The sequence below is a fragment of the Diabrotica virgifera genome, chromosome 9, assembly GCF_917563875.1.
Source record: "Diabrotica virgifera virgifera chromosome 9, PGI_DIABVI_V3a".
Classification (NCBI taxonomy): domain Eukaryota; kingdom Metazoa; phylum Arthropoda; class Insecta; order Coleoptera; family Chrysomelidae; genus Diabrotica; species Diabrotica virgifera.
In genome coordinates, this window is record NC_065451.1 from 158442423 (window position 1) to 158469211 (window position 26789).

A 26789-nucleotide genomic window follows, 5' to 3' on the forward strand; every position below is an offset into this window, starting at 1 on the left:
AAGAATGCGATACTTAAAAGTTACATAAAGAATTCGAGATAACTCTGTTGCTGTCGTCATTGACTCCGCCCACTATGCGCATTATCTTATCTTCGGTGTCTTTATATCGTGGGCAAAAGGGCATGCCGGTATTCGTGTGGTGTGCAAGTACTTGGGGGGGGGGGGGGTACTAGAAACGATCGTGCGCGAATAGCGGAGAAATATTGCAACTTTCTTAAATAATTCATATTGTCAAATTGACGTACATTTCATACCTACTCTGTCACTGAGGAAGAAAAATTATATATATTGCTCCACAATATTGATATGATATGCAATTATTATATATTTTATTTACTACATACGAATTTTGTTAATTATTTGTAAATACAATGGATGTTAAGTTATTAATTTAATAAAAATATATCATAGAGTCATTTCAATATTTCAGATAAATACGAGTTGTTTATTAGCCAAATTCGGGGTTATCCACACATAATATAGTACGATAGGTAAATCCAATAAACATTTTAAAGACCAGGAAATGAAACAAAATAGTTTTTCATAAAAAAAAAACAAAAAATCATAATTTGTTTGGTACACCCGGTATACAATGACAATTTACCTGTCTAACAATATGATTACAGCATATTGTTAAGAATAACTCTAAAAGATATTAAAAAAATCACTTCAATCGGACAAAAGGTTTAGGAAATTTGAGACATAAAAAATTACCCATTTTGTGAGGTGGCCGTTTTTTGTGCCGTTTAGTGTAGGTAGGTAAGCATATTTATAGTATGTAAGTATAGGTAGGTAAGTTAGAGTGCCTTTGGCCCTCTATGAACTAAATAAAATAAGACGGCTTTTGTTTCGCTTCACAACGAAATGATGATTTATTATTATTTCGTTCAAATACATATGTTAACATACAATTTTTACCCACTTTGGTTTATTTTTATAAATATTTATTTACTAATAACAAAATTATTTTCTATTACTTCCACTTAGCGCGACTACGAGTATAATTTACATATTGTCAAAATATTGATCTTAGATAATGTCAAACATTACCACTGTTGCCAAAGTTTCGCAGACCTTACGAAAAAAGGTATGATACTATCTGCCGAAGTTATATTGATGACGCGCTACTGTACGCTCTTACAACAAATTTCATACTCCTAAAGTTTTACTACAGTGTCAGTGTGCACTCTCAAATGATTCTGCAAACTACTTTTTGCAGGAAATTGCTTTAAACAAATAGCGCACTGGTAAGGTTTTTCCCCACTGTGCAATCTCAAATGTGTTTTTAGAGTAATTTCTGTACTTAAACATTTTAAACAAACCTCACACTTGTAAGGTTTTTCTCCAGTGTGTACTCTCCAATGCGTTTTCAGCTGAACTGCTTGACCAAACTATTTAAAACAAGTTTTACACTTGTAAGGTTTTTCTCTACTGTGCAATATCAAATGTCTTTTCAAACCACCTGCTTCACTGAACTGTTTAAAACAAATTTCACACTTGTGAGGTTTTTCTCCAGTGTGCGTTTTCAAATGACTTTTCAATTCACTTGTTGTAATAAATTGCTTTAAACAAGTTTCACACTTGTGCGATTTTTCTCCAGTGTGCACTCTCAAATGTTTTCTGAGATTACCTGCTTCACTAAACCGTTTAAAACAAGTTTCACATCTGTAAGGTTTTTCGGTAGTGTGCACTCTCAAATGATTTTTCAAACTACCTGGTGTAGAAAGCTGCTTAAAACAAATTTCACATTTGGGCGGTTTTTCTCCACTGTGAACTTTCAAATGGGTTTTCAAACTGCTTTCTTGATTAAACTGTTTAAAACAAGTTTCGCACTTGTACGGTGTTTCTCCAGTGTGCATTCTCAAATGATTTTTCAAACTAAATGGTGTAGAAAACTGTTTAAAACAAATTTCACATTTGAGCGGTTTTTCTCCAGTGTGCACTCTCAAATGTTTTTTGAGATTACCTGCTTCACTAAACTGTTTAAAACAAGTTTCACACTTGTGAGGTTTTTCTCCAGTGTGCGTTCTCAAATGTCTTTTCAAATCACTTGTAATGAATTGCTTTAAGCACATTTTACACTTGTGCGGTGTTTCTCCAGTGTGCATTCTTAAATGATTTTTCAAACTAAATGGTGTAGAAAACTGTTTAAAACAAATTTCACATTTGAGCGGTTTTTCTCCAGTGTGCACTCTCAAATGTTTTCTGAAATTACTTGCTTCACTAAACTGTTTAAAACAAGTTTCACACTTGTACGGTCTTTCTCCAGTGTGCAATCTCAAATGTGTTTTCAAACTACCGGCTTCGCTAAACTGTTTAAAACAAATTTCACACTTATGAAGTTTTTCTCCAGTGTGCGTTTTCAAATGTCTTTTCAAATCACTTGCTGTAATAAATTGCTTTGAGCAAATTTCACACTTGCGCCGTTTTTCGCTAGTGTGCACTCTCAAATGATTTTTCAAACTACGTGGTGTAGAAAACTGTTTAAAACAAATTTCACATTTGAGCGGATTTTCTACACTGTGCATTTTCAAATGGGTTTTCAAACTACTTCCTTGATTAAACTGTTTAAAACAAGTTTCACACTTGTAGGGTTTTTTTCCAGTGTGCACTCTCAAGTGTATTTTCAAATTACTTTTTGCAGTAAATTGCTTGAAACAAACTTCACATTTATAAGGTCTCTGTCCAGTCTCAACGTTCACATTTTTATTTAATATTTTTCCTTCGATGTGATGACCTATATACTTTCCTTTATGAGACGAATGTAATGGTTCAATTATTTTCAATTTGTTGTCTTCCTGGGCACAACCTAAAATAAAAACCAACTATAAACATTTTACTGAAACAGAAAACATAATTTTCTTGGGATAGCCTTGGTTAGGGGGTTAGGGTTACAACTCAAAGGGCCGGTTTTTCAGTGCTGGGTTAACCTATTTATTTTTCGGTCGCCGAAATATTTATGGTTAATCAGTTTTTCAGTAGGTACAGTTGAGTCTTGGAATATTTACGCGTGCGTTTAGTAAATTTCAATTTCCTACTTATCATCCACTTATTTCGTATGCTTTAAATGATGAAGCACGGGTAAAGATTCCCAGACTGAACTGTACTAGCAGGGCCGTCTTAACCATACACGGCGCCGGGGGGCAAGACTCACCTTTGCGCCCCCTTTTGTCAGAAGATTATATAGGTTATAGTTACGCTAAAATTAAAACTAATTATGTTTGCTTTCTTTATTTATATATTAAAAACATGGTTTCAGTATTCATAAAAGATCAATATTTTAACGATATTTTTTAAAGTACCTATATCAAAGTAAACTTTTCTAGCTTTTAAGTTGGCAAACGTTTTTATTGCTTCGCTCTTAAACAAATTTCACACTCCCTAAAGTTTTACTACAGTGTCAGTGTGCACTCTCAAATGATTTTGCAAACTACTTTTTGCAGGAAATTGCTTTAAACAAATAGCGCACTGGTAAGGTTTTTCCCCACTGTGCAATCTCAAATGTGTTTTTAGAGTATTTTCTGTACTTAAACATTTAAAACAAACCTCACACTTGTAAGGCTTTTCTCCAGTGTGTACTCTCCAATGTGTTTTCAGCTGAACTGCTTGATCAAACTGTTTAAAACAAGTTTTACACTTTTAAGGTTTTTCTCCACTGTGCAATATCAAATGTCTTCTCAAACCACCTGCTTCACTGAACTGTTTAAAACAAATTTCACACTTGTGAGGTTTTTCTCCAGTGTGCGTTTTCAAATGACTTTTCAATCCACTTGTTGTAATAAATTGCTTTAAACAAGTTTCACACTTGTGCGGTTTTTCTCCAGTGTGAACTCTCAAATGTTTTCTGAGATTACCCGCTTCACTAAACTGTTTAAAACAAATTTCACACTTGTGAGGTTTTTCTCCAGTGTGCGTTTTCAAATGTCTTTTCAAATCACTTGTTGTAATAAATTGCTTTGAGCAAATTTCACACTTGTGCAGTTTTTCTCCAGTGTGCACTCTCAAATGTTTTCTGAAATTACCTGCTTCACTAAACTGTTTAAAACAAGTTTCACACTTGTACAGTTTTTCTCCAGTGTGCACTCTATTGTGTCTTTTCAAATCACATGTTTTAATAAATTGTTTTAAACAGATTTCACACTTGTAGGGTTTTTTTCCAGTGTGCACTCTTAAGTGTATTTTCAAATTACTTTTTGCAGCAAATTGCTTGAAACAAACTTCACATTTATAAGGTCTCTGTCCAGTCTCAACGTTCACATTTTTATTTAGTATTTTTCCTTCAATGTGATGACCTGTATACTTATTTCCTTTACGAGACGAATGTAGTGGTTCCATTATTTTCAATTTGTTGTCTTCCTGGGCACAACCTAAAATAAAAACCAACTATAAACATTTTACTGAAACAGAAAACATAATTTTCTTGGGATAGCCTTGGTTAGGGGGTTAGGGTTAAAACTCAAAGGGCCGGTTTTTCAGTGCTGGGTTAACCTATTTATTTTTCGGTCACCGAAATATTTATGGTTAATCAGTTTTTTAATAGGTATAGTTGAGTCCGGGAATCTTTACGCGTGCGTTTAGTAAATTTCAATTTTACGACTTATCATCGACTTATTTCGTATGCTTTAAATGATGAAGCACGGGTAAAGATTCCCAGACTGAACTGTACTAGCAGGGCCGTCTTAACCATACACGGCGCCGGGGGGCAAGACTCACCTTTGCGCCCCCTTTTGTCAGAAGATTATATAGGTTATAGTTACGCTAAAATTAAAACTAATTATGTTTGCTTTCTTTATTTATATATTAAAAACATGGTTTCAGTATTCATAAAAGATCAATATTTTAACGCTATTTTTTAAAGTACCTATATCAAAGTAAACTTTTCTAGCTTTTAAGTTGGCAAACGTTTTTATTGCTTCGCTCTTAAACAAATTTCACACTCCCTAAAGTTTTACTACAGTGTCAGTGTGCACTCTCAAATGATTTTGCAAACTACTTTTTGCAGGAAATTGCTTTAAACAAATAGCGCACTGGTAAGGTTTTTCCCCACTGTGCAATCTCAAATGTGTTTTTAGAGTATTTTCTGTACTTATAACATTTAAAACAAACCTCACACTTGTAAGGCTTTTCTCCAGTGTGTACTCTCCAATGTATTTTCAGCTGAACTGCTTGATCAAACTGTTTAAAACAAGTTTTACACTTTTAAGGTTTTTCTCCACTGTGCAATATCAAATGTCTTCTCAAACCACCTGCTTCACTGAACTGTTTAAAACAAATTTCACACTTGTGAGGTTTTTCTCCAGTGTGCGTTTTCAAATGACTTTTCAATCCACTTGTTGTAATAAATTGCTTTAAACAAGTTTCACACTTGTGCGGTTTTTCTCCAGTGTGCATTCTCAAATGTTTTCTGAGATTACCCGCTTCACTTAACTGTTTAAAACAAATTTCACACTTGTGAGGTTTTTCTCCAGTGTGCGTTTTCAAATGTCTTTTCAAATCACTTGTTGTAATAAATTGCTTTGAGCAAATTTCACACTTGTGCAGTTTTTCTCCAGTGTGCACTCTCAAATGTTTTCTGAAATTACCTGCTTCACTAAACTGTTTAAAACAAGTTTCACACTTGTACAGTTTTTCTCCAGTGTGCACTCTATTGTGTCTTTTCAAATCACATGTTTTAATAAATTGTTTTAAACAGATTTCACACTTGTAGGGTTTTTTTCCAGTGTGCACTCTTAAGTGTATTTTCAAATTACTTTTTGCAGCAAATTGCTTGAAACAAACTTCACATTTATAAGGTCTCTGTCCAGTCTCAACGTTCACATTTTTATTTAGTATTTTTCCTTCAATGTGATGACCTGTATACTTATTTCCTTTACGAGACGAATGTAATGGTTCAATTATTTTCAATTTGTTGTCTTCCTGGGCACAACCTAAAATAAAAACCAACTATAAACATTTTACTGAAACAGAAAACATAATTTTCTTGGGATAGCCTTGGTTGGGGGGTTAGGGTTACAACTCAAAGGGCCGGTTTTTCAGTGCTGGGTTAACCTATTTATTTTTCGGTCACCGAAATATTTATGGTTAATCAGTTTTTTAATAGGTATAGTTGAGTCCGGGAATCTTTACGCGTGCGTTTAGTAAATTTCAATTTTACGACTTATCATCGACTTATTTCGTATGCTTTAAATGATGAAGCACGGGTAAAGATTCCCAGACTGAACTGTACTAGCAGGGCCGTCTTAACCATACACGGCGCCGGGGGCAAGACTCACCTTTGCGCCCCCTTTTGTCAGAAGATTATATAGGTTATAGTTACGCTAAAATTAAATCTAATTATGTTTGCTTTCTTTATTTATATATTAAAAACATGGTTTCAGTATTCATAAAAGATCAATATTTTAACGCTATTTTTTAAAGTACCTATATCAAAGTAAACTTTTCTAGCTTTTAAGTTGGCAAACGTTTTTATTGCTTCGGTGATATTGCTTCGCTCTTAAACAAATTTCACACTCCTAAAGTGTTACTACAGCGTCAGTGTGCACTCTCAAATGATTTTGCAAACTACTTTTTGCAGGAAATTGCTTTAAACAAATAGCGCACTGGTAAGGTTTTTCCCCACTGTGCAATCTCAAATGTGTTTTTAGAGTATTTTCTGTACTTAAACATTTAAAACAAACCTCACACTTGTAAGGCTTTTCTCCAGTGTGTACTCTCCAATGTGTTTTCAGCTGAACTGCTTGACCAAACTGTTTAAAACAAGTTTTACACTTTTAAGGTTTTTCTCCACTGTGCAATATCAAATGTCTTCTCAAACCACCTGCTTCACTGAACTGTTTAAAATAAATTTCACACTTGTGAGGTTTTTCTCCAGTGTGCGTTTTCAAATGACTTTTCAATCCACTTGTTGTAATAAATTGCTTTAAACAAGTTTCACACTTGTGCGGTTTTTCTCCAGTGTGCACTCTCAAATGTTTTCTGAGATTACCTGCTTCACTAAACCGTTTAAAACAAGTTTCACATCTGTAAGGTTTTTCGGTAGTGTGCACTCTCAAATGATTTTTCAAACTACCTAGTGTAGAAAGCTGCTTAAAACAAATTTCACATTTGGGCGGTTTTTCTCCACTGTGAATTTTCAAATGGGTTTTTAAACTGCTTCCTTGATTAAACTGTTTAAAACAAGTTTCACACTTGTACGGTGTTTCTCCAGTGTGCATTCTCAAATGATTTTTCAAACTACCTGGTGTAGAAAACTGTTTAAAACAAGTTTCACACTTGTGCGGTTTTTCTCCAGTGTGCACTCTCAAATGTTTTTTGAGATTACCTGCTTCACTAAACTGTTTAAAACAAGTTTCACACTTGTACGGTGTTTCTCCAGTGTGCACTCTCAAATGATTTTTCAAACTACGTGGTGTAGAGAACTGTTTAAAACAAATTTCACATTTGAGCGGATTTTCTCCACTGTGCATTTTCAAATGGGTTTTCAAACTACTTCCTTGATTAAACTGTTTAAAACACATTTTACACTTGTGAGGTTTTTCTCCAGTGCGCGTTTTCAAATGTCTTTTCAAATCACTTGTTGTAATAAATTGCTTTGAGCAAATTTCACACTTGTGCAGTTTTTCTCCAGTGTGCACTCTCAAATGTTTTCTGAAATTACCTGCTTCACTAAACTGTTTAAAACAAGTTTCACACTTGTACGGTTTTTCTCCAGTGTGCACCCTATTGTGTCTTTTCAAATCACATGTTTTAATAAATTGTTTTAAACAGATTTCACACTTGTAGGGTTTTTTTCCAGTGTGCACTCTTAAGTGTATTTTCAAATTACTTTTTGCAGCAAATTGCTTGAAACAAACTTCACATTTATAAGGTTTCTGTCCAGTCTCAACGTTCACATTTTTATTTAGTATTTTTCCTTCAATGTGATGACCTGTATACTTATTTCCTTTATGAGACGAATGTAATGGTTCAATTATTTTCAATTTGTTGTCTTCCTGGGCACAACCTAAAATAAAAACCAACTATAAACATTTTACTGAAACAGAAAACATAATTTTCTTGGGATAGCCTTGGTTAGGGGGTTAGGGTTACAACTCAAAGGGCCGGTTTTTCAGTGCTGGGTTAACCTATTTATTTTTCGGTCACCGAAATATTTATGGTTAATCAGTTTTTTAATAGGTACAGTTGAGTCCGGGAATCTTTACGCGTGCGTTTAGTAAATTTCAATTTCCGACTTATCATCGACTTATTTCGTATGCTTTAAATGATGAAGAACGGGTAAAGATTCCCAGACTGAACTGTACTAGCAGGGCCGTCTTAACCATACACGGCGCCGGGGTGCAAGACTCACCTTTGCGCCCCCTTTTGTCAGAAGATTATATAGGTTATAGTTACGCTAAAATTAAAACAAATTATGTTTGCTTTCTTTATTTATATATTAAAAACATGGTTTCAGTATTCATAAAAGATCGATCTTTTAACGCTATACCATACTTTTTAAAGTACCTATATCAAAGTAAACTTTTCTAGCTTTTAAGTTGGCAAAAGTTTTTATTGCTTCGGTGATATCAATTTTTACTTGAATTTCTATACTTATTAAAGCCAGGTTGGTTAATCTGTCTTGGTCCATTGTTGAGCGCAGATAATTTTTGATCAATTTAAGTTTAGAAAAAGACCTTTCTCCTTCAGCTATTGTTACTGGAAGTGTTAAATATATCCTTAAACAGTTAACTATAAAGAGGCCGAAATCGTTAGACCGAAAGCAGTAGACCGAACTCATTAGACCGAAAAGCACTTTACCGAAACCTCACTAGACCGAACAGTAGGAGACCGAAAAGCAAGAGACCGAAAAGCATTAGGTACATAATACAGGGTGCTTAAACAGGATTGTAATCTGAGCAAGGGTAACATCAACCCCCTTCACCTTTATCCAGTCTTAGGACTGGCAGCACAAAGTACTGGCGAGCTTACAGTTTGTTTTTTGCTTTGTTTTTGGTTTATTTTTTCTTTTTCTTTTTACTTGTCGCAGATAAGATAAATGTAATTACAACTAAATATTATTTGTATGGTTATCAGAAACAGTTAAAATGGTGTTAACGTCACTCAACCCTTAATTTATTTTTACCTTCACTAATTTGTTTAACGGATGAAAATTATTTCATATCAGACTGTACAGAGTAACAATTTACACATTCTATATATAAAATAATACAAAAAAATACAATAAACAAAAAGACAGATATACAAAATCTTAGCATAATTTAGTGTACTCTTTTTTAATATATGTACCATTTCGGTCTAGTGAGATTTCGGTAAAGTGCTTTTCGGTCCAATGAGTTCGGTCTACTGCTTTCGGTCTAATTGTCGTGTACTATCCTTACACATGTAGAAAGATTTGGTAAAACGGAGAGTCAATTATGTATTAGAATATATTTAACTTGGAATATCGAGTGGAGTTGTGTCTATATTTATAAAAAATATTGGTAACATTTCTAACTCATGGAATAGATCTTCACCATCTATATCAGATCTACTTCCATGCGCTAGTTTTTTTGTAAATTTGAACATTGTGTTTTTTTTTTAAGTTTTTTTCGGAGTTTCTTCAACTCAGTATACTTTCCAAGAACGAAAAATTATAATTATGTTCCCTCAACATTTCAAAACTTTCACTTAATTTTGCAATGGCAATGTCCAATAAATAATACTTAATAGAAGTTAAAAAGAGAAGAAAAAGACTAAGTTTTCACTCTAATGGCATATAAAACAACATAATGCTATTCTACGCCCCAACAGAATGAAAACAATGGGAACCTTCTCTGGTTACACCTCCGAGGCTTCTACAATTTGCAAGCCATACGGATGCTAAGACTAAGGAAGATGAGGACATTCTACAATTTACAATTCACGTCCCATCTGCTCAGCGCGGTAAAGTTCCAACGAGAATGGTTCCCTTCATACTCCAATCAGAGTAAATGTAAATAAAAAATGAATAACCATTTTCAATTTCGTTGCAAAACGAAAATACAGCCGAACCATATTCTAGTCCAATCAGAGAGTGCAGCAAGCACCTCTACCGGTTTCGAAACTTATTAGTCTCTCATCAGGAGGCACATATGCTGCTCTCTCTCTCATCCAACCAAAACAAACCCCCAGCGTGCAGTCCCGGATTGCAACGAACGAAATGGCATAGATGCCCTAGCGGCAACTGCTAGCAAAAAGACTATGTTTTGACTCTAATGGCAAATAAAACAACATAATGCTATTCTACATCCCACCAGAATGAAAACAATGGGAACCTTCTCTGGTTACACCTCCGAGGCTTCTACAATTGCAAGCCATACGGATGCTGAGACTAAGGAAGATCAGGGAATTCTACAATTTACAATTCACGTCCCATCTGCTCAGCGCGGTAAAGTTCCAACTGCACGCTAAGGGTTTGTTTTGGTTGGATCAGAGAGAGCAGCATATGTGCCTCCTGATGAGAGACTAATAAGTTTCGAAACCGGTAGAGGTGCTTGCTGCACTCTCTGATTGGACTAGAATATGGTTCGGCTGTATTTTCGTTTTGCAACGAAATTGAAAATGGTTATTCATTTTTGATTTACATTTACTCTGATTGGAGTATGAAGGGAACCATTCTCGTTGGAACTTTACCGCGCTGAGCAGATGCGACGTCAATTGTAAATTGTAGAATCCCCTTATCTTCCTTAGTCTCAGCATCCGTATGGCTTGCAAATTGTAGAAGCCTCGGAGGTGTAACCAGAGAAGGTTACCATTGCTTTCATTCTGGTGGGATGTAGAATAGCATTATGTTGTTTTATATGTCATTAGAGTGAAAACTTAGTCTTTTTTTTTACTTAAGTTAACTTTAAAATTTTGTTTTGCAATTGTAACCGAGTCAATTAATATCTGCTCAAACGCACTGTCAGTGCGGTTGTTGGTTAAATCATCACTAAATTGATCAAGCATCTAACAGCTTCCGAAATAATAATATCGCTCATTTGCAAAGTTTTACTGTCAATATTAACCTTTGCTAAAACATTGTACCATGTTACGACAGTGCAGATAAACTTAAAGTTCTTTAATTTTGTAATCAATGAGCTTTCGATGTTTCTTGTGTCATTGTCGTATTTGTTGTTGTCAAAAATTGAGTATAATACACGGTAAATTTTCCCCATAGTCAAACGAAGTATTTTTAATGAGTTAATTTTACTCTAATATCGTGGACGGCCGTAGCCTGACCGTAGCTCAGAGGCATCATACCTGGGTTCATAAGCCAGAGAGCGCACGGTTCGAGCCCCGGCAACAACAATCCCATCGCGCATTTTAAAGCGGTTTTAATGTAAAGGTGGGTATCTCATTTATTATGACATTCCACCGTAATGTTGATGCGAAAAAGAAAACATAAATTTCTTTAACAAATAAAATTTATTATTTCCATAAGGCTGTGAGCCGCACAAGGAACATAAAACGCAAGAGGATTCATGTCTAAACAATTTTAAAAAATTTTTGAATGCCAAATAGCTCCCCAAGCGGCTATTATACGTTTGTCAGCAAAATCGGATACACTGATAATTTTTACAAGATGGTGATTCATTGACTTCATTGTCACTCGACATTCAATATTGGTCAAAATAACGCGTCACCTTTTTGAAATTATTGTCGGAATAATCTAAATGGGGTTCATATACTTATTCCATTTGCATATCACATAGGTGTAGTATGCATTTAATAATAGCCTTTGTAAAAAATACCGAAAGTGCACTTGTATGTTTTTGTTATTTGTAGTTTTTTTAAGGACAAAAGGGCAAGTTTGAGCCTAGCAAGTGTTCGGCTTGCGCCCCTTGGGCTTGGCGACCGGGTGCCTCGCACCCCCGGGTAGAGACGGCCCTGTGTACTAGGTTAGCGTTTAAACCCGTTTTTCTACAACCGTGTTAAAAATGCAATTTTTAGCACTCCATAGGAGCGTTAAAAATGCTACTTTAAAGCACTAGTGCTTTAAAATCTTTAAGGCACTGCAGTTAAAAGTGAATTGTCAAATTGTGAAACGTCAAAATATTTATATTTCATTTATTAATATTAATAGTACAACTTGCGCAATTTGAAAGAGGTGGTTTAAAAGGTTTAAAAATTTGTTAGAATATATAACAATAAAAGTAGATGTTATTATTCTATAGTTGTTATGATTTACGTATTGACAGTATAGGCAGTTTTGATGTAATGTCAAGAAAAATATAAAAATGGAATGTCAGTCAAGTTCAAGTAAAAGTTTTTGTAGATATTCAGTCGTGTGATGGATGACCGAAGTTAAGTTTAACGTTCGAGTTAAAGTTAAGATAACTCTCAGGAATAACGTGCTCATAACTGTATAGGTAAAATTTGGTGTGATGTATCGCTCCCAGTTATGAAATAGTTATATCATCAACGTTATATTAGAAAGAAGTTTTGAGGAACAAATTTTGAAGTAACAAAGAGAACCTTATGTACAAATAGTACAAGTTGGAGTGAGCGCGAGAGTTTGTCCCGAACATACCCGTCGTCGGCTACTGATGATGACCGAACAGCAAACAGCTGTTTGGGTTCCTTGGTGTTTCTAAGTTGCTTTCAAATGGTAGATAGAAACAGGGTTGCCAGATTGGTGTATTTTCACAAAATTTTGGGTTAATTTGAAAGCGTCTATTGAAATTTTTCTAAGCAGAAATTGTAGTGGGATTTTTTGGGGGCGGAAAATTATGGATGATTTTAAGGGGTCATGGTAAATTAAATTTGTGAATGTACATAGAACTGTATATTATACTCCCATATAATCGAAGACGATAGGAACTATGAATTATTTCCATGGCCCTCGTTGATATTGTAGTATGAATTTTGCTTTACTGTTCTCTTTATTTGACTAATAATTTATTAAAATGCGGCAACAATTTAAATTTGGGGACTTTGGGGTATTTGAGCTTCAATTTCAGGGAATTTCAGTTTTAAGTGGGGGATTTATAAAATATCATCTGGCAACTCTGGATAGAAAGCTCAGTAGGTACTTAAAATAAAATTTCAACTTATATCGCTCGATTTGATTTTTGTATAATTTTTAAAATTGTATTACCCTTCTATTCTTAATTATTAAATTACTAGCTTCTAAATTCACTTGATTTCTGTCTAAAAACAAGTCAAAAGATGAACCTAACCTTGCATAACTACAGAGTTATCTCATAACTTGAGGTTTAACGTCGCGTTATAAAGTGACTAGATAACTCAAGAACTGTCAAGAAATAACGCAAATAGTTAAGTTAAGTATGATACACCAATTCGATGGTTATAACATAACTACAGGATAACTTTACGTTAACGATAACTTCGGTCATCCATCACAGGGCAGATTGTCCTGTAATTGAGAATGAATAAATTATAATTGTTGATATATAAAACGTTTGTAGAAAAAATATTGTATGATATACAGGGTGATTGATTAGTGTGAGGAAGCTCAGTAAATCTGTTATAGTAAAAATTACAAAAAAAAGTTATTAACAAAAATTGTAGGCAGCTTTAAACTCCACATTTTAAAATTAGTTACAATCTTACAGGGTGTTCCATAAGATGGTGGCAGACCAAACTTATGTCTTTTTAAATGGAACACCCTGTATTTTATTTTAAATTTGAAATCTGCTTCACTTCCACATCACAACAATGTAAAGTTTTATCATGTTATACCGGGTATTTAAAAAGTTAAAACCAATATTACCTGAAAATCGTATCAAGTTTAACTCCCTGTATAATTAAAACGGATTATAGGAACATTGATCTATTGCAACCATAGTTTTTTAATAATTGTTAAAAATTATAAAACATATTCGTTTTCATAATATTCGTTAAATCAAATACAGGGTAAGTCAAAATGCAAGTACATTATTCTCTTGGTAATTTTAAATAGAACACCCTGTATTTTATATCACTATCGAAAAGTACTAATATCGTACTTCAAATTTTATGAAGTACTCCCTATACCTGAAGTTATCAGTTTTCTAGATATTTTTATTTTTCCATCAAAGTATTAATTTGGTAGATATTTTAACGTTTACCAATAATTATTATTGTGAGTTGGCCATGATTGATTTGTCAGAAACTGACAGTTTGACATTATTGTTTATTAATTCAGTATTGGGATACACCGTAAATTAGCAACAATTATTATTTAGTAATTCAGTAACTAATTCAATTTAAATTAGCAATAATGAATTTTACTACTGATGAAATGGTAGATAATTATGATCTGGATTTTGGGGGAATGGAATAAAAATTCATTACTATCAGCTAGCATTTATCAAGAGCGGTTTCCAGATAAGCGGCAACCTAGACAAGATATATTTGAAAAATTGAAAGATCGATTTAACCGCACTGGTTTAGTGAATTATGAAAAATATAAACGAACAAAAACTAGTTTGACAGAGGAAAACGAAATGAGTGTGTTGATGGCAGTTACAGAAAACCCACACAAAAGTGTACGGAGTATTTCCAATGAACAAGAACTTAGTTACTACTCTGTTCAAAACATTCTATCTAAAAACAAGATGCACCCTTATATTCATAAGCACCAAGAATTAAATAATGATGATTTTCAGAAACGAATAGTATTTTGTGAATGGGCCTTAGAAAAAATTAATGAGGAGAGGGATTTTTTTGATTATGTCCTATTGGGTGATGAAGCTACATTCCATCGAAACGGTTCTGTTAATAGGCATAACTTTCACTACTATCCAACAAGTAATCCATACTACATAGTAACACATAGTCAAACAAGATGGTCTCTAAATGTGTGGGGAGGTATCGTCGGTAACCATGTAATAGGACCATATTTTTTTGAAGATAACTTAAATGGTAAGATTTATTTAGATGTTATCGTAAATCAGTTACCGATATTATTAGAAGAGGTTCCACTTAATATACGAGAACAAATGTGGTTTCTACATGACGGTGCTCCTGAGCACCACAACGAATTAATACGTGGTGAACTTAATGATCAGTTTGGTGAAAGATGTATCGGAAGGGATGAACCGGTAAGGTGACCCTCAAGGTCACCAGATTTTAATAAAATCATTTTTTTGGGGTTACATTAATAACGAAGTATATAAAATACCTCCAACAACAAGGGATGATATGAAAAATAGAATCCAAATTGCATTTCAAAATATTTCTTTACAAATGCTTAGTAATGTAAGCAACTCTTTCAATGACCGCTTTCAAGTATGCATAGATGTTTTGGGAGGTCATTTTGAACACCTTACTTAAGTAAGATAAGTTAAAATTACTAATTAATGCCAAACTGTCAGTTTCTGACAAATCAATCATGGCCAACTCACAATAATAATTATTGGTAAACGTTAAAATATCTACCAAATTAATACTTTGATGGAAAAATAAAAATATCTAGAAAACTGATAACTTTAGGTATAGGGAGTACTTTATAAAATTTGAAGTACGATATTAGTACTTTTCGATAGTCATATAAAATACAGGGTGTTCTATTTAACATTACCAAGAAAATAATGTACTTGCATTTTGACTTACCCTGTATTTGATTTAACGAATATTATAAAAACGAATGTTTTATAATTTTTAAGAATTATTAAAAACTATGGTTGCAATAGATCAATGTTCCTATAATCCTTTTTAATTATACAGGGAGTTAAACTTGATATGATCAAATTTAAAATAAAATACAGGGTGTTCCATTTAAAAAAACATAAGTTTGGTGTGCCACCATCTTATGGAACACCCTGTAAGATTGTAACTAATTTTAAAATGTGGAGTTTAAAGCTGCCTACAATTTTTGTCAATAACTTTTTTTTGTAATTTTTACTATAACAGATCTACTGAGCTTCCTCACACTAATCAATCACCCTGTATGTGTTAAAAAGTACATTTTTAAGGCACTCATGTGAATTGCAGAATTCGCTTTAAAATTGGACTTTTAACACCTAGGTATATCATAAATAACTATTATTAGGTTGACCAATATTTTAACCGATACCCCTTATATTGTTTAACTCCGAATTTTTTGATTACGCTTGCTCATAGGTGCAGTGAATGCATCAGAGTCAAATTTGTTTATTTTGCCTGACAGAAGAGGTTAGTTAGGTTATATCATTTTGTTTTTATCGCGGGAGATATTCTATTATTATTCGCGGTGTGCAAGTACTTGGAAGGGAATTGAGAAACGATCGTGCGCAAATAGCGGAGAAATATTGCAACTTTCTTAAATAATTCATAGTGTCAATTGAAATTGTCAAGTTGACGTACATTTCATATCTACTGTCATTGAAGAAGAAAAATTATATGTTGCTCCACAATATTGATGTGATATGCAATTATTATATAAAGGTAAATTTAATTAATTGTATTTTGCTTGCTGTACTGCATTTTAATAACTAATTTTATTTACTACATACAATTGTTTAAGTTTAAATAACATAACCTGAATCTTATTTTTTCTTATTATTTTTTACATATATTACAGGACTAATATAATTGGCCAATATAATTAAAAGTGCGAATAAAGTTGCAGAGCGTAGAAATAGGTGTCGCTTTACCGAACTTGCACGGTCCCAATAAGGAAATTATTACATATTATTATCGAAATTATAAATTATTATCGTTATATTATAGGAAGGAATTATAAGGAAATATATTTAAATATATCATAACTTTTAACAGGTGTGTTTACACATACCTACTGTAACAGAATGCATGATTCCTAGTAATATTTTAAAAAGATAATTATACATTTGTCTATGCAGCAAAATAATTATTTCCCAAATATGTAGTTGAACTTCTTATTTCTTGGTCAATATGTTTCAATAGCGATACCACCGTGATCTTTGACAAACGAAATCGGCAAAAAAAGTCTAAATCGTCCTAGTAATTGTAAATAGTCTCTTCTGTTATAAAACCGTGGCAGATATTATGAATCAAATGAAGAATTAAATAATTTTTTAATTTGGCTGTGAAATTGTTTTATTTATTTTTCTGTCAAATTGATCATTATTTCTCGAATTGCACATGCGCAAGTGCAATTACTGCAGCCAACATAAGAACAAAAGTGGTTAGCTAACCGAGATTTGTTAAACTTGGTTTAAAGCACTGAAAAACGCTAGGAGGGTTAAAATATTGGTTAACACCTTAGACAAGGAAAGCTCTTTCCTCTTTCCTTGTCTAAGGTTAAAACTTAAACTAGGTTAGGTAACCAAAATTTTAACCAGTCACTGAAAAATTGGGCCTTAATGAACAAAGTAGCACAAGTTAGTAGCAAATATGGACTAAAATTTTTTTTTCATGTTTGCTGATGATGTTAAAATATATAAGACTGTCAATAATGAGGATAACATTTTTCAGCTTCAGTCACAAGTAACTGATTTTTATGAGTGATGTGGTAGATATGATATGGAACTTAATATTAATAAATGCTTTTTAATAACTTTTGCTAGATGCCATTCGCCTATTCACCATCAATATTTTATTAATAATACTCCTGTCACACATGTGAACGAAATTCGGGATTTAGGTACCTATAATATTTGTTTGTAAATTAACATTTTACTCTCACATTGGCCATACTGTTTCGAAGGCATTTGGGATGTTGGGTTTTATATTACGTTCATCAAAAGATTTGTCAATTCACACAATAAAAATCTTATATTGCAGTATCGTGAGATCAATTATTGAATATGGTTCCATTGTCTGGTCACCTAGTTATGCATATCAAATCCTAAATATTGAAAAAGTTCAAAACAAATTTTTACGTTTTGCAGCTTTTAAGATGGATTTAACAGTTAGAAATGATACTTATTACAATATATCGAGAATAAATTTACAAACTCTTGAACGCAGAAGAGTCATGTTGGATATTTGTTATCTTTGGTGTTATTAACTCCGAAGAATTGATAAGTCTTGTATACTTTAATATACCTGCTAGATTGACACGAAATCCACAAATATTCAAGAAACAACGGCATGCTACAAACTATGGTCAATATGCACCAATTAGTAGATTGACCCTGTATGGAAACAAGTTTAGTCATCTAATAGATCTGTTTGGTTCTTTAATTTCCTCTATTAAACAAGAACACGGGCGTCTTGAATTTTGAATTAAAAAAAAAATTAAATAGATTTAACTGTTGTAATTGATTCAGTTGTTTTCATCATTTGAAAATAATTTATATTCTTTTTTATTTTTTATGCTTGTGTTTTATAGTTGTAGTTTTACGTGTATCAATTTTTATATTTTCATTATTAGGTATGACAAAAGCTCTGCTTTATTGTAGTTTGTATGTATTGGGTTTATCCCGTTAATAAATAAATAAAATTAACATATCTAAAGTCATGATATTCAGCAAAGAAAGAATTGAGAGGGATCAGTTTACCATCAACCAAAAAGTAGTAGAATTTGTGCCAAAATACATGTACCATTACATTTAATATAGGATATCTATGTAAATTCAAAAATTCGTGAGATGGTGATTAAAAATTATTGCGACAATAAAACAATCCATGAAGTGAGGGGTGTACCTAATATTCCAAAAACTACAGTGGAGAATATAATTAAGCATTGTGGGGAACAGGAATTATCTTAGATAAAAAAGGTTAAAGCCTGGGTCATCCAAAACTAGTTTCTGATTCATCCAGTCGCATTAATACGAAAGTAAAGCAAATGTGTCTGTTTTGTTTCACACTGACCCAATCACATCCAGTCGAGTCGAGTCGTGTCGAATTTTTAAATCAGTCTTGTTCAGTCACTGCATGGTGTTCACATTTAAAAATGGATGTTGAAAGTATAGCATGTCTTAAGGGGATAGGCAAAAACTGTCGGCTCCAATTTTATTTTATTGCATTCATTTTTCTCGAATCCTGAGAAAACTAATAAATATTTTTGAAAAATTTAAGCGCAGAATGAAAGGTTACATCATTACCGAGAGTAGTGCTTATTAACACATTCACGGACATGCTTCACATGTAGCCACGTCTTCTTATAGAGTAAGTGACTTCATATGCAGGGGTGTCTGTTAATGTGTTAAGTAAAAATATAGATTATATAAACATTTAAAAAATTGTGTAAGTACGTATGAGGTCTCTAGATCTAGAGAATCAGAGTTGTAGCTGATGAAAAATATGATCATATTTGTCAAATTCCAAATCGAATATTTCAACGTGAAACTACAAAAATGAACCAGTTTCTGAGAAAAGCTCATTATAACTTTTTTAAAGTGCTAAAAAAGCTTTATTTCTGTTTTTTAAAAGAGTTATGCTTAAAATAAAGTTGGTACCTAAAAAAAATCTGAAAATCACCAACTTTATTTTGGGCTTTTGGTCATACTTACACCAACAAGTTTTTCTGTTGGTCCTGTAAATTTTAATTTTTAAATTAATTTTAAATTAAAATCGGAACAAAACTAAAAAAGCTAATAACACATTCACGGACATAACTGCATATGAAGTCACTTAATCCATAAGAAGATGTGTATACACCCGTGTTGAGCTGCCCCCCCCCCCACTTACAAAAATCAAAAAACAAATAGCCCTGAATTATGAGCTATTTATGAGCTCTCATATTCCGCAAACTAAAAATTTTGAGCTGGTTCCACTGAGCAGGAATTTGATACTTTAGTGGGGGGGGGCTGACTCAAAAGGGGGCTACTTAAAAATAGGAATATTGAATCGGTTTTTGCGGCAGAATTACGAGCTATTTATGAGCTCTTGAAATTATATAGTTTCGATTTTTGAGCTCATCCCCTTCACCCCCAAACAACCCTTTAATTGATTTAACTTACGAGAAAAATGCCGAGAAAACTTAAAATATATCGTATTGCGGATATAATTCCTATAGCGTATATACTCTAAGAATAAACTAATAAATCACGTGTATTTCGATTATTGAGCTACAACCCCTTCGCAAGAAAACCACCCTATCTTCCCGGCTTAAGAGAAAGTTGTACTTGAAATGCATTAAATTAATTATTTGGCGACTACATATCATTTAATAATTTATAAGGTTCCAAATTACGCGCATTTAAATCAGTAAATTGCAATTTATTTTGTATAGTGCAGTCACTGAAAGTAAAAATCAACGATTACCTTCAATTTTGGTGAACCTTCATCGATTTTTACGAAAATTGGTCAGTGGTTAGAGGATACCTCAAGAAACAAAGGTGACATGGTACCACCTTGCGCCTTTACCCTGAGGGTGGATACCGCCTCTTCTCGGGGGTGAAAATTATTTTATAAAAAATAACTGCACAAATCTATAAAAGAACAAATTATAAGCAAAATTTATTATAAAGTTATTAAAATAAGTCAATACTTTTTAAGTTATTAAAGATCAAAAATTTTAATTATTCGTGAAAAAAATGCATGCTTTGAAGCGGTTTCTCGTAAATCACTGAAAAACTGTAAGTTTTTACAAAAAAGTTAATAGTAGTTTTATTCGTATAGCTTATATTCTAAGAATAAACTCTTAAATCACGCGCCTTTCGATTATTGAGCTACAACCCCTTCGCAAGAAAACCATCCCATATTCCCGGCTTAAGAGAGAGTTGTACTTAAAATAATTTAAATTAATTATTTGGCGACTACATATCGTTTAATAATTTATGAGCTTGCAAAATATACGCATCTCAATTATTGAATTGCCATTTTCTTTCTCTAGTGCAGTCACTGAAGGTAAAAATCAACTATGACCTTCGATTTCGGTAAATCTCCATTCATTTTCACGAATTAACAATAATAATTTGGGGTTTTAACCTGGGGTATATGTCACCCCTTCTCGGGGGGGAAAATTACTTTATTAAAAATATCCCCACAAATCGAGACAGGGACAAATTGTAAGCAAAATTTGTTATATAATGTGATTAAAATAAATCAATACTTTTTGAGTTATTAAAGATCAAATATTTTAATTTTTGTGAAAGAAAATGCATGCTTTAAAGCGATTTTTCATAAATAACTCAAAAACTGTAAGTTTTTACAAAAAAGTGTTCATCACTTAAATTGAAGCTAATAAAAAATATAATAAATTGCTTACTTGAAAAACCCTTTTAGACAAGGCGGAAACGGCGTATTCGTTGGGAAAAATATTCCCATGAGATATTTTTGCCTAATCACATTCGTGAGACATCCCAGAATAAGGTTCAAGAAGTCGCCTACGAGAAAAGTGGGCCAATTTTTTTTAACAATTTTTTTTTAATCAAATTGCAAAAATCAATATTTTTGGCCCGGTCTTATTTTTTTTATATTCTTTGGACCATTCTGGACAAAGAAGGTCTCTTATAATTTTTCTCTAAAGTTGATCTTTTTCGAGTTATAAGCAAGTTAAAATTTGAAAAACGCTAAAATGACCATTTTTAAGACTTAATAACTCGGTCAAAAATTATTATTTTGAAAGTCAGAAAGTGACTAAATCAAAGTTTAAAGTCGCCGCTACATGAACCTGAAGAAATCTGTGTCATTAATTTACTACTAAGCTGTTATTTTTAATTAATAACAATGAGTGGTTACATCGTATTGACGCTGCTGTAAATGTGAGTGCGAGTAAGATGCACAATTGGACTGCTGGAATGGCTTCTCTCTCGCACTCAGCATTTACAGCCCCGCACACGTGCATGGCGCTTATTATTGTTACTTAAAAATAACAGCTTAGTAATAAAATAATGACAAAAATTTCTTCACGATCTTGTAGGGGGGGGGGGGCTTTAAACTTTGATTTAGTCATATATTGACTTTCATAATAATAACTTTTAACCGAGTTATTAAGCCTTGAAAATCGCCATTTTTCGTTTTTTTCAATTTTAAATTGCTTATAAGTCGAAAACGACCAACTTTAGAGAAAAATTATAAGAGACCTTTTTTGTCCAGAATGTTCCAAAAAATTAAAGAAAAAATTGTTCAAGCCAAAAAATATTGATTCTTGCAATTTGATTAAAAAAAAACTGTTAAAAAAACTTGGCCCACCTTTCACATGGGCGACTTCTTGAACCTTATTCTGGGATGATTAAATATTTATATGGGAAATAAGCCACAATTAAAATGAAAAAAATAATTTTATTAACGTTTCGACTTTAAAATGTATAATATATGTCTAAATTGCCAATATAAATGAGTCAGATTAAATAAATTATTAGAAGAATTTTTTTGCTTAGCAACAACATTTTTGTTTATTTAGTAATATTTTGTATTTTGACAACGGCACCCGATTTGGGCGTCGAAACGTTAATAAAATTATTTTTTTCATTTTAATTGTGGCTTATTTCCCATATAAATAATTAATCATAAAAATGCCACAAGGAAATAGCTTCAGAACAATATTATTCTGGGATGTCTCACGAATGTGATTATGCAAAAAAAGCTCTAATCGAAGAGCTCTAGGAATAAATGTGTTGTAAGAATAATTGAACCTATGAAAAGAGACATAAAAGATTTGCACCTGCCTAGTCGAACGACTGGGGACAAATAGAGATATTTTGGAGAGAAGCCCGGGGCAGTTACACAGCCCGTTGATAATTTTAAATAAAATTATTAAGTCTCTTTGTTTTCTGTGTACCTCAAGAGGAGGTAAGTTCAGTATGCGCTCTAATACAGAATAGTCATAGTATACATGCATCTTAGTAGCAGTATATCTCAGAAAATTGTGTTGGACAGCTTCAAGTTTCAGTTTATGAGTAAAATAATAGGGGGACCAAATTGTGGAACAGTAATCGAAATGAGATCTAACCAGGGAGAAATAAAGTGATTTAATAGCTGAGATGTTTGTAAAGTCTCTGGTGGTTCTTTTTATAAAGCCAAGCATCTTCATAGACTTCTGTATTGTACTGGAAATGTGTGATTTATAGCTAAGGGCAGAGTCAAGGATCACACCTAGATCCCTAGTTTCAGAGGCAGAATGTAAGGTCAGATTATTTATACTATATTCGAAGATGATTGGATGATGAGTTCGATGGAAACGAAGAATATGGCATTTGGATGCATTCAAACAAATACCATTTTGCATACACCAGTTAGATAGGCGATCAATATCACCTTGTAGACTAAGTGAATCAGCCTCACATGTGATTATTTTAAAACATTTTAAATCATCAGCGAATAACAAAGTTTCACTTACTTGGAAACAGGGTATTAGATCATTGATAAATATATTAAACAACAGAGGTCCCAAGTGTGATCATTGTGGTACACCTGAGGTAACAGAGATGGTATGAGAATAGTGATGATTAACCCTGACAATTTGCGATCTTTGCGTAAGATAGCTCTTGAGCCACTTCAATATAAGGTCATCAACTCCATATAAATAAAGTTTATGAATCAAGAGCTCATGATTAACTTTGTCGAAAGCTTTGGAAAAGTCAGTATACACAGAGTCAACTTGTAAACCCCTCTCAAGAGCATCTGTCAAAAAATCAACATATGTTATGAGTCCCAATTCTGCTGATTTTTTGGATGTAAATCCAAATTGTTGGGCCCCTATAATTGGCGAGAAGTCATAACTTAAATAATCGGAAATAATGCTCTCAAAAACTTTAGGAATAGCACTAAGAATACAAATGGGACGATAGTTACCTATATCCGATTTTCGACCTGATTTATATCGTGGGCGTTCTGGGAAAATCCACTAACTACATTTCAAAAGCTTGGAACAGTAAGAGCGAACTTACAATGACATTATCATAGTAAGTTCGCCCTTACTCTTCCAAGCTTTTGAAATGGAGTTAGTGGATTTTCCCAGAACGCCCACGATATATTGGAGTGACACAAGAGTTTTTCCAGTAGTCTGGAAATTCCCCTGCTAATAGAGACTTATTAAATATATAAAAAAAGTGGGCACGATAGAGTGAAGCTGAATGTTTTAAGGAAAGTAGGGGGAATTCCATCAGGACCAGGACCTTTGTTGGTATTGAGTTCAGACAGTTTTTCGTAGATTTTTGAAATTTTAATGTGATAATTAGACACATTAACCAAAGATGAAATCTGGGTTACATGCGGATGTAAGGATTGGTTAGTATAGACGGAAGAGAATTGTTTAGCAAAAAGATTAGCAATATCAGTTCCATTGAAGGCAGTACGATCTCCAAGAGTCATTGTATTAGGTATAGCATTATTTTCCCTTTTACTACTAACAAACTTCCAAAGGATTTAACGTTATTAACAATAGAATGTTCGGTACGTTGAATGTAATCAGCATAACACTGTCTTGATAAAAATTTACATCTAGTTCTTAAGTTACTAAATGCTGCATAACTTTCTGGACACCTTGTGCTCTTATATATCATGTGCGCTGATTTCTTCTTGTGAAGCAACTTCTTCAGATTTTTTTTAGCGGAACAAAACGATCAATGATGGAATAAAAAATGTCGTAAAATATAGAAACCATGTCAGAGAGCTCTTTTCCCTGAAGTGCACCATCCCAATTAATTGCTTCAAGGGAAGAGCGAATTGCTGCATAGTCAGCATGAACAAAATCATAATAATACTCTTCACCAGATGAATAATCATTTTGTGATTTTGAGTGGCAAACTGCATTCAAGCGGAGGATGGTGTGTGTCCACTGGAATTAAAATGTCGATAGCCTTCAATACATCAATACCCAATGGAGATAAAATGAGTTCAAGCGTAACTCCTCTATCGTTGGTTATTTCGTTGGTCTGGAAGAGATTGAAAAAAGCACAGATATTGGATATAGTTTCAATAGAATCAGCTTCGGATTGTGTAGCTGTAGGCTGAGGAGAAGCAACGGAACAATAATCATCGACATCCCAAACTGCAGATGGAAGATTAAAATCACCCAATAGAAAAAGGTTTGCTCTATCATATTGCTCGCTTATAGTAATAAGCTGTTCAAAGTATGATTGGTATAAAGTAGTTATAGATTTAGGTGGAAAGTATACTGTACCGATTATAGATTTGTTATTAAAGAGAACAAAGAACTGTTCAATCGAAGGATCAGACTGAATTTGATAAGAAGGAATTGAGTTCTTAACTGCAATTAATACTCCACCACCTCTACTGAAGACACTGGAATCCTTAGAGCGGTCAGTTCTGTAGATATTGTAGTTGAGAAGCCCAAGTTCAGCATCCGTAATTTCAGGTGTGAGCCAGGTTTCAGTTAAGCTGAGGTCAGACAGTTTAGTTCTTAGTCCTCTAACATTTTGGTAATAAAGTAAAGGGCTGCTCGGTTTTAGTTTTTTTTTTTACAGATTTTCGGTGTATTGTTGAAGTATTTAATAGTTAAATTCTGCTCACCAGCCTGTTGACGCACTCTAAGTTCGTTTTTCACTGACTCGAGTTGCTTTTTCTGATAGGGAGTTTGATCAGATAGGAAAAATATTTTATTTGCCTGGCCTAATTTAACTTTGTTTCTTAAGATTTGATACACTTCGCGAGCCAAGGAAAGAACGACTTTAATTGGTCTATGTCCGTTTTTATTCTTCTTCCCAAAACAAAAGATATGTTTACTGTTGACACTTATTGCACCTTCACTCGCTCCAGATAAAAGTGATTTTATTTGATTAATATCATCAGTTGAAGTTGAAGGTTCTGGGAGATTGAAAATAAGTAAATTATTTGACCTTTTTTGGCGTTCGTGTAGCTCATTTATGATGTCATCGGTTATTGGAAAGTTACTCTTGTTATCTTTTAGCATCTGGATTTCAGCTTAGAGTAAGGTAACTTCGCACTTCAGGTTTTCAAATCATATCCACAAAAAAGGAATAAAACAATATTTTTTCAAATATATTCATGATCATGAGAGAAATAACTTCGTATAGTACATTTTTCCTTGGCCTAATAATTTGGCCAGGTATGTAATGTATTCTCTAAAATAAGTTATTAATAAATTTCCTCAACATAATGAATTATTTGTTTTCATGATAGTGTAATTTATACTATTTACTTACTTTCTTCATCTGTTATTTGCTTTTCTTCAAATGGTGTAAATTTATATTCATCTTGTTTTACTTCAGTGTTTAAGGGAAATTCATTTGAGTCTAAATAACCAAATGCCTCGTATGCTGATTCTCTCTTGGGTTCTTCTGTAATTTCAATTTTGAAAGCATCCAAGGGACTAACGTAGGTGTCTTCTTTTTCTACTTTTATTTTAGAAGTCTTCTCACTAGCTTCTTGATTTATTTCCATATTTGATTTATAACAAACAGGTATCAAAGAATCAAAGTATTTATATTCTTTGAAGTTGCAGGTATTGAAATTGAAGGAAATAATCAGCATCAGCTGACGACATACTGCCACAGCCACCCTGCGCACTGCGCATGGCTTTTGGCAACATTTTTGCTGCTTGCAAGCTGTAAAACGGGCTTAAAGAAACATATGGTAAAAAATAATTTTGACAGTTTGCCTCCCAGCGTTTTCATAAACGTCAAGGCCCCGTCTCACCATCAAATAATTGACAGTTAATTTGATCAAACTTGACAGTTAGTGACACAAAGTGACAGTTAGTATGTATAGTTTGTGTCACTAGTCAAGTTTGACTGTCAAGTTTGATCAAATTAACTGTCAATTATTTGATGGTGAGACGGGGCCTTCAAAGTCTTGGACTATCCGTTTTAAACTCGGTAAGTTTCCTTTCATCAAAGAATACATATCTCCCCTGTGAGAGATATGTATTCTTTGCTTTCATTATTACCGATGTTATTACCTTTTATGTCTATATTCGTTGCTTTTACTTATTCGCGGTGTGCAAGTACTTGGAAGGGATACGCGAAACGATCGTGCGCGAATAGCGGAGAAATATTGCAACTTTCTTAAAT

General features: G+C 33.2%; 1 protein-coding gene and 1 long non-coding RNA gene across 15 annotated transcripts; one reads left to right on the top strand and one right to left on the bottom strand.

The window, feature by feature from the left end:
* Positions 1-952: 952 nt before the first annotated feature.
* Positions 953-26396, bottom strand: LOC126891746 (zinc finger protein 235-like). Of its 14 annotated transcripts, XM_050661028.1 has the most exons (4): positions 25923-26396; positions 7658-8002; positions 3855-4022; positions 1274-1630 (listed from the first exon to the last, which is right to left on the bottom strand). In XM_050661028.1, exons 1-4 carry the CDS (start codon positions 26248-26250, stop codon positions 1392-1394), a joined length of 1080 nt encoding a protein of 359 aa, XP_050516985.1. In that variant the 5' UTR covers positions 26251-26396; the 3' UTR covers positions 1274-1391. The 14 variants fall into 14 exon arrangements, 9 of the variants coding, with proteins under 9 accessions (XP_050516990.1, XP_050516985.1, XP_050516984.1 ...); XR_007700539.1 differs by lacking the exons at positions 1274-1630; positions 7658-8002 and adding an exon at positions 953-1263 and having other exon boundaries at positions 3528-4367; XM_050661033.1 differs by lacking the exon at positions 3855-4022 and having other exon boundaries at positions 1273-1630.
* LOC126891767 (uncharacterized) lies at positions 3588-7009 on the top strand. The gene is made up of 3 exons (XR_007700552.1): positions 3588-3728; positions 5205-5288; positions 6860-7009. It is a non-coding gene; the product is annotated as an uncharacterized LOC126891767 (long non-coding RNA).
* Positions 26397-26789: the final 393 nt, after the last annotated feature.